An 8,234-nucleotide genomic window follows, 5' to 3' on the forward strand; every position below is an offset into this window, starting at 1 on the left:
ATCATAGTTTAGTAGTCACAAAGTAATCATTAGTACCCGGTATCTGTTCTTTTGCACTCACTAAGTCAACCCATTAATCTAATCGAATTTAGTAAGTTCGTAGCCGAGGATTCAAAGCCCCGCTTGACTTTTTCCACTTTCATCCGCCGAAACGAAAGCGAGAAGATGCTAATCATCGTGACACGTCTCGGTTAGCATTTGGAGATCGAGGGAACCCCCACTATTATGATGCTCCACTATTATGATGCTCCAATAACCGAATATTGTTGGTGGGCCCAATAGACTGTTGATTGTGTTGCCCATCGCTACTTTAGAAATATTTATTATCATTGAAGATATATGAAAATAAAGGTTTTGATTTTTCGATACAATATTAATATGTGCATATGAGAATAAATCATGAGGTGTGATTATAGAAATAATGTCGCGCCCCCATGTCCCACTACCCTATTCTTGTGAAAGTTTGAATGAACGAAATTTAAAAGTTAAATGACTTAAACGAGCTTAGTATTTCACGTTAGAAATAACGGTCGCCTCGTCATGTCCGAATACCTTAATCGTCGTGAAAATTCAAATGATCGTAATTTAAAACTTAATTAACTTAAACGGGGGATCGAAAAATTTGAAAAAAAATCATCCCCATTAATTTTTATGTGAATTTTAATGCGAAAAAAAGTAGAAAAAGAAGAAAAAATAAAAAAAAAATTTTTGGGGGGTAGTGAAAAGCGATGTAAACCCACCAGCTGAGAGTGGCACAGTGGCAGCGACTTGCAATAAATCTTTCCTTTAATTGCTTTGAAAGTGAGAGAGAGAGAGAGAGAGGAGAAGAGAAGGCGAAGATTTCACTTTGTTTTTAGCGGCAATTCCAAAAGGCGTAAACTTTCTTCTTCCCCATGACCAACTTTTGATCTCCGCGTTCCGTACAACAATGGCTGCTTCCGCTGCATTCCCCTTCCCGCCCACCTCCTCTGCTTCTCCCGCTCACGCTCCGTCTCCGTCCCTGCAGGTTCCCCGCCCCGAAGCATTTGTTGCAGTCGCCGATTCTTGAAGCGACGACGAAATCTGGTTTCTTTGTCTCGCTTTCCCTTCGCCAACAAGCTTGCCAGCCAGAACCCAGCGCGGTGGCCGCGCCGCGGGAACGGTGAAGGGGGGGCCCTTGACCGGGCTGAGCTGAGCTGAGCTGAGCTTTCCCCTTCCCTTTCTTCCTTGTCGTGAGCACTCGATGAACGAACGGCTTCGCTCGGCGTCTTGGCGTTTCTCGTCGAGCATTTCCTTCTCAGCTTGAGGGATATCCTCTGCTCTCGCGTGCGCTGCGAGGTGGGTACTTTTTGTTTGAATCGACGGCTTGTGCGTGGTTTTTCTCTGTCGGGCTGTCGAGGTCTTTACTTCGGCGAGCGTGTGCTTTTGCTTTTGCTTTGATTTTTGCGGCGGTAGAACACTACATGCAAGTATGATGGAGTGAGCGACTACTGGTGGTGTTTTTTTGTCTTTCCTTGCGTCGTTTTCATGTATGGTTGGCTGGTGGTAGAAGGAATTTGTTGCGATAGAGATCGTTTAGCTCGGGCGCTGGTAATGACATGAGTAAAGCATGACGACGACTGGGTGGATGAGTTGCCTTGCGTGTGTGGATTCTTTTAGGTGCCTTTATGGAAAAGCTTTTGCATACGCACTGTTCACGAACAATTTTCTCAAAAAGTTGAAATTTTCGTGAGACGTAGTAGCTTTTCTCCAATGTTCGACATGAGTAGAACCGAATCAATTGAACAATTGGAGAGCAGGAGCATAGTGATAGAAGAAACATGGCCATTAGAGAAAAAAGGAGAAATTTTGGGAGTTAAAACTTGCACCCGAGCTCTCAGATGATGTGAAGTGACTTAACGATCTCTGCAGAAGCATAAGTGTTAGGAAATGGATTGACTTTGGCAATCAACGATAATATTTGCACAACAGTTACCTTTTGGTACTAAATATGGATAATCTCTTCAGTCTCTCCTTCTCTCGCTCGATTGTCCTATTTGTGACAAAGAAGCTGGCTTGAGTAGCTTGATTATTGATTCTCAGTTTGGTAAATGGAAGTTTTTGTGAACTTTCAGATGAGTCCTGGTTCCTAGTTCTATGGTAGATTTTTACATAAAATGGTATGAGTGTATGCTCTAATTTTAAAGTTGCATTGTACCGGTGGTACTTCGTTTTATGGCCCTCATAACCAACAAGGATACACAAGTTCACTGAAGTGCAAGATGGCACAATTTTAGATATGTGGCCTGTTTTTTCCAAATCTGTTCTACCACTCTTCAGTCATATGACAAGTCCCGCCTCTCTCCATATAAAGTGCCATGACCTTTTGTCGACACCATTCCTGAATTTTTTGTCTTTGGTCAAGTCATTGCCAAGGGGCTATCTCATCGGAAGCTCACTTTACTGTTTCTATGTATAAGGTGGAAGTGCAGCATCCTTGGCTCAGCATTTAAGTGCTTGGGGCTCGGTCCCATACTAGAGCTTTGCTAAGTTAAGGTGCCTCACCTTGAGAACGTAATTTTTGCTAATCCCTGGCCGTTTTTATCATGTTGTTGAGTGCCAAACTAGTTTTTGGAATACGCTTTTTAAGATAATTTTAAGCAGTGCATATTTATATCCCAGTATGTTTGGAAATGTTAATGTAGAATCGCTTTATAAGCATAAAGCTGTTTGACTCCTTTGAATTTCTTAAGACAAACTGTGAATCCTATGCCCTTGCTCCTTATTTCATCAGATAAGACTGCATCCACTAACTGATTCTTTTATTCTTTGCTAGCATCCACTATATGTCAAGCAGCCTGAACTGCCAGCCTCTATGACTTTTTGAATAATTTGATGAAGATTGCATCCATAAACTTCTTCCTTTTTCCCAGCATCTATTTACTGTTTCTTTTTTGCCACATTTCCTTATTTGTATGAATAGTTGATATTGCATTTTCTGCTTATTTTAGTTAGTAATACTCTCATTTCCATATTCTTGGTTTTAGATCTCGTCTCTCGAGCGAAATGGTAAATCTTCGGTCTCTGTTTTCACCAAGACACATGTTAGTGCTTTCCGCTGCACTTAATGTGAGCTTAGTGCTCAAAATTATTCGACAAAGAAGAGAGAAAGTAAGCAGAATTTCCATGGAGAAGCCAAAAGATGCTCAGATTGCTGAAGAGTCCAAAACTGAAGCCAGTTCCATTCAAAACATGCACCCAACACCTTCACCATTGGCTGTAAATGGGGGAGATGCAGATGACGGGAGAAATGTGATCAATCTTGACCAGTAAGCCTAAACTATTCTTTTTCTAGACATACTGAGATGTGCTAGTGATGATCCGTCAATGCTTAGTACATACCTCTGCAAACCACTCTTAACATTTAATGTATTCGGTTCCTTTAACTAGTGTTCTAGGGGCACTTGTTAGAGATATTTTACAAGAAAATATTCGATTCTCAAAGCACAAATTGCAAGTATTAGGAGAAAAGTCTGTTCTTTGGCAACCGTAAAATGTCCTCGTTTAGTTGCTTGACATGTGTAACAAAATCCTAATAAAGTTTGTGGTTAGCATGTTCTTGACATGTTAAGTATAAGGTCATTCCATTTATGGCTTTTGTAAAGAATTATATTGATAAAAATTAAAATTGAATGCAGCGCTGATCCCATAAAAAATGAAAGAGGTTAGCAACAAATGGGTGCCAAAACCACAACAACGGTCTCTTTTGTTGCAAATTGACACAGAGTCATATCAACAATTCATGGCATCATATCAATGAGAGTTGGTAATATAGCTATGAGCACAAAAAATTATCACACAGATAGGACTGCCACTTCAAAAGACACAAAATAGATGAATAAGAATGTGAAAACAGCTGAAATGAAATGAGTATATACTGCAATGTTGTGAGCTGCAGACATGGCAATAATAGGATTCAAGAGAATGACTTAGGTATGGAGTATAGAGTAAATAAAGTCCCTTGAAAAGCTGCGAAGGAAAATTTAGATACAAGGTAGTGACCTTGGTAATCTAATTTCTGCCTGCTTGGAATTGACAAGGAAGATTTCCTTGTTAACTCCATGTCGTTTTGAGTAGAGAGAAATAATTCTGAAATTGCTAGTTAGGGCCTGGGATTGTGATTTTGTCACCCATTTGTTGCCATCTGACATGTCATTTAGTGTGTTGTAGGGCTGCCATGCATGCCGTCAAGTGACTGATATAAGCATAGTGTTGAGCATAGTATGAGTGTCATATCAATCATAATGATTTTTAGAAGATGAAGATAACTGGATGATTATCTCCAACATATCCTCTTCTGAAAAGAAATTAGAGGATGTGTAAAGTGTATGCTAGTAAGATGGCGAAAGATTGTGCGGGAACAAGTACTTTTGTCACGTGACAACATAGGATAAAACTGTTGTAATATAGAATTGGAATGCCGTTCATGCATCATGAGGTTTGCTACTCTGATATATGATGTAAGCCCTGAGATATATCTTACTTGAATACAGATACCACCATGGGATACAAATTTTGCATCCGTTCTTCACACTTGCTCATGTAAGGAAATCTTACTAGGATTACCATGACCTTCTTGTCTGACTGTAAATAAATATTTTTTTGAACCGGACAAGACTAATATTGTCAGGCCAATCTTTTCTTTTGTTAGTCTGATGGACGAAATGATAGGCAGAGGCAGAAATATCAACGAGGTAGAATAATTTTATGGACCAAAAATTTACTGCTTGTCACAAATTGTTAGCCTTTGCTATAGAGCTCTTGCGTCATTCCTCTTCTAGTTGTCTTTGTTCTATATCCTCATAAGTTAAAAAGGCAAGCCATTGTTTGTGGACATATTACATAAAAGCACATGCCACGGGTCTGATGCTTCTAAGTTCAACATTCCTTCATGCAGCGGCGATCCTACAATGTATGAGAGATATTGGCAAGAAATGGGTGACAAAACCACAGTGGTGATACCAGGCTGGCAGTTCACCAGTTACTTCTCAGACGCCGGGAACCTCTGCTGGTTTTTGGAGCCTGAGCTTGCCAAGGAGATTGCTCAGCTCCATAAAGTGGTTGGTAATGCAATAACAGAGGGTCGTCACATTGTAGTTGGAACGGGTTCTTCACAGCTGTTTCAAGCTGCTTTATATGCTTTCACGGCAAATGATGCATCTGAACCCTTTAGCGTGGTGTCAGCGGCTCCATACTACTCAGTAAGTGTCACATCAGTAGTTTATGATAAAGAATTATTTACCCATAGATATACAATGAAGCCATTTCTAAGTACAATATGTTCTTTGCAAAATTATTGCAATGTGAGTAAATTTTATGTGATGTGTGAGTGATTGGGATGGTAAAAGTGGTGCTCTTGACATTATTATTGGCCATAGTAGCTTGATTTCTGATCAATGCCCATAAGTTCATAAAATTTAGTTTTTAAGTGTGTCAGTTTTCATAGTATGAAATTATTTAGAAATTTACTCCATGTTGCTTATTATTCAAATGCCAATACTTGCAGTCATACCCAGCTGCAACTGACTGCCTGAAGTCAGGCCTGTATAAATGGGGTGGGGATGCACGCAACTTCACCAAGACAGGCCCCTACATTGAGCTGGTCACTTCTCCGAATAATCCAGATGGCTTTGTCAGGCAGTCAGTGGTCAATCGAAGTGGGGGAATATTAGTGCATGACCTTGCTTACTACTGGCCACAATATACTCCCATAACATCGGCTGCAGATTATGAGCTGATGTTGTTCACTGTCTCAAAATCAACAGGCCATGCTGGGATGCGCATCGGGTAAGCTAATCAGAATGTGGCAATCGCCATCTTGTCTACACTGGTAATTAGTCACAGCCCTGGGTTCCTGGGGTTGGCCTCAAGGAATTGCTTTGATGTTGAATCAAACTCAAAATCTCTTGCTTCATTAGATGTGGAAGGCACAAGCACTTTATGATGCAACAAACTACAAGGGGTTCACAATATCTTCAAGCAATATATTGTTTCTACTTCAAAATTAATTTTATATAGTCATTATTGTACACCGGTTATGATTATTCATCGTCGTTATCATCATGTCAAGTTCCTCTTTGGTCCAGTACAACTGTAGCTATACAGTACTTAATGGGCACATAACAGCATAACTGTGACAGTTACTGGAATTCCATATTCTCAAATTATCAGAAAGATTCTCTGCTAAAAGCTGCTTTTGCAATTGGGGAGTAGTTATTCACTCTACATATGACAGAAAGTAATCTAACAGACTAAAGCTAGACTGATGGTTTAACACTAAGGTACTTGGTCATACTTTAAACACACAAAGTGTGGTATTTACCTGGAGCTGCCACAGTTTGTATCTAGGTCCATTTTACCAGACTTTCAACAGCTGAGGAAGTGGAAATGTAGGCGAACACTGAACAAGATGTCTTGACCTTTTTGTGTCTCTAATTATGCCAACTTCAACATTTTGCAGTTGGGCCCTTGTGAAGGATCAATCAATTGCCAAAAAGATGGTCAAATACATAGAGCTCAGCACTATAGGTGTGTCCAAGGATTCACAGCTTCGGGCAGCAAAGGTGATGAAAGTTGTTTCTGATAGTTGTGGAGCATCAGCCAGACCCAGAGAAAACTTCTTTGGGTATTGCCACCACCTCATGGCAGAGAGATGGAAGCTACTGAGAGAGGCAGTTAAACAAAGCGGAACCTTTAGTCTGCCTGAATTTGAACCGGGATTCTGCAACTTTTTCCAGTGTCTCTTCGAGCCTCTACCAGGTACAAAAAATGTTGAAGCTGTATGGGGAGTCACTGTGCCATTTATAATGAATTCTCGGTATATTTTCTTGTGGCTTGATATCTTATGCCCCATGTGCAGCTTTTGCATGGTTGAAAGGTGAAGGCGGTGTAGAAGATTGTGAAAGCTTTCTTAAAAGCCATAACATCTGGACGAGGAGCGGGAGGCATTTTGGGGTTAGCCCTTCATATGTCCGAGTAAGCATGTTGGACCGTGATATAACTTTTGTTTGTTTCGTGAAAAGGTTATCACAGATCCATCTGGGATAATTATTAGTAGGAGCAAAATCTTTTGTACATCAAATTGCTCAACCCCAGGTCTGCAGCTAGGTTTCTTGTCCATTTATTCCAATTTTATTTAGATCCACTCGTGCCAAGTACGAGAGGGCACTGATTCTATTTGATTTATCCCTAAAACCCATCCTAGGCATGCAATACTATCGGTACCAAGATCCATCTGTGCTAGTTCTGAGTATGGGCAACCACTCATGCACACTAGATCCATCTGCATTGTGAGGAACCTTTAATCAAATCCATTGTACATGCAAGCTTGTTTCTTTCTGGAATATCTTTGGTTCAATCAAATGAAGGGATGAACTCCATGTTGTGGATAGTGGATAGTGGCAGCACTGGGCCATTCACAAATCAAGTGTTCTCTGACTGTGCATATTTAACCTTTAGCTCCTCTCATCCAGATCTGACATTCTCTAGCATGCTGGTTTTGAGAATTGTTGCTTTCCGAATATGAAGGAGTGACATTCTAATATATCTGCAAATACCACAAGAAAACCTCGCTTGCTGCTTGACGACAAAGGGTGGCAGGACAAGGAAATCATCGTGGCACATGGAATCTTGTCATGCATCTCGTCATGTGATCTTATTTGCAGTTTCATGCCTAGTTCGAAAGGGAAAAAAAGAGATGGCATAACATATTCGTTATCCGTCGGGTGTGTACGTCCGCCTCCACGGAATTCGTGAAAGCCAAACTGTGTAAAAGCTCAGTTTCGCTGAAATGGGCACCAAGCGTGACGCGACAAAGGCCTTTAGAGTCGATTCCCGGCCATTGCCTGGAGTGTTCTTGTTCATCTTCCATTTATCAACCCGCTGAAGACTCGGCCATTCCCTCCAGGTGATTCTTCCCACTCCCATTGAGGACGTTAAAATGTGGGATGGTTCCTGACCAATTTCTCTCATTTCTGGTTTGTTGATAGCATCCTCATTCAGACATGGCCTGGCTAAATCCGACATCTGTGAGACAAAATCAGAAATACCAAGAACATCAGCTTATCGTTTGTTTTTCTGGGCTTGGTGGCAGGAACACCAGATCGAATCTTCGGTTCGTCTCCTGTTACTTTATCAATTTTAAGCTTTTTGAACGGATAAAATGCGGAGAACAGTTTTGTATCGAAGGAATGTTACTGTTTGGTGTTCTAAGATAC

At 40.7% G+C, this 8,234-nt stretch overlaps 1 protein-coding gene across 4 annotated transcripts; it reads left to right on the forward strand.

Moving 5' to 3' along the window:
* The first annotated feature begins 806 nt into the window (after window positions 1-806).
* On the forward strand, window positions 807-7,197 carry LOC115741407 (tryptophan aminotransferase-related protein 2). 4 transcript variants are annotated; one of them, XM_030675272.2, is made up of 6 exons: window positions 807-1,317; window positions 2,795-3,287; window positions 4,916-5,219; window positions 5,525-5,805; window positions 6,479-6,777; window positions 6,878-7,197. In XM_030675272.2, the coding sequence occupies exons 2-6, from the start codon at window positions 3,025-3,027 to the stop codon at window positions 7,063-7,065; spliced, it is 1,335 nt and encodes a 444-aa protein (XP_030531132.1). In that variant the 5' UTR covers window positions 807-1,317; window positions 2,795-3,024; the 3' UTR covers window positions 7,066-7,197. The 4 variants fall into 4 exon arrangements, with proteins under 4 accessions (XP_030531132.1, XP_030531135.1, XP_048137293.1 ...); XM_030675275.2 differs by having other exon boundaries at window positions 3,006-3,287; XM_048281336.1 differs by lacking the exon at window positions 807-1,317 and adding an exon at window positions 1,325-1,869 and having other exon boundaries at window positions 3,006-3,287.
* Window positions 7,198-8,234: the final 1,037 nt, after the last annotated feature.

The sequence above is a fragment of the Rhodamnia argentea genome, chromosome 6, assembly GCF_020921035.1.
Source record: "Rhodamnia argentea isolate NSW1041297 chromosome 6, ASM2092103v1, whole genome shotgun sequence".
Taxonomy (NCBI): domain Eukaryota; kingdom Viridiplantae; phylum Streptophyta; class Magnoliopsida; order Myrtales; family Myrtaceae; genus Rhodamnia; species Rhodamnia argentea.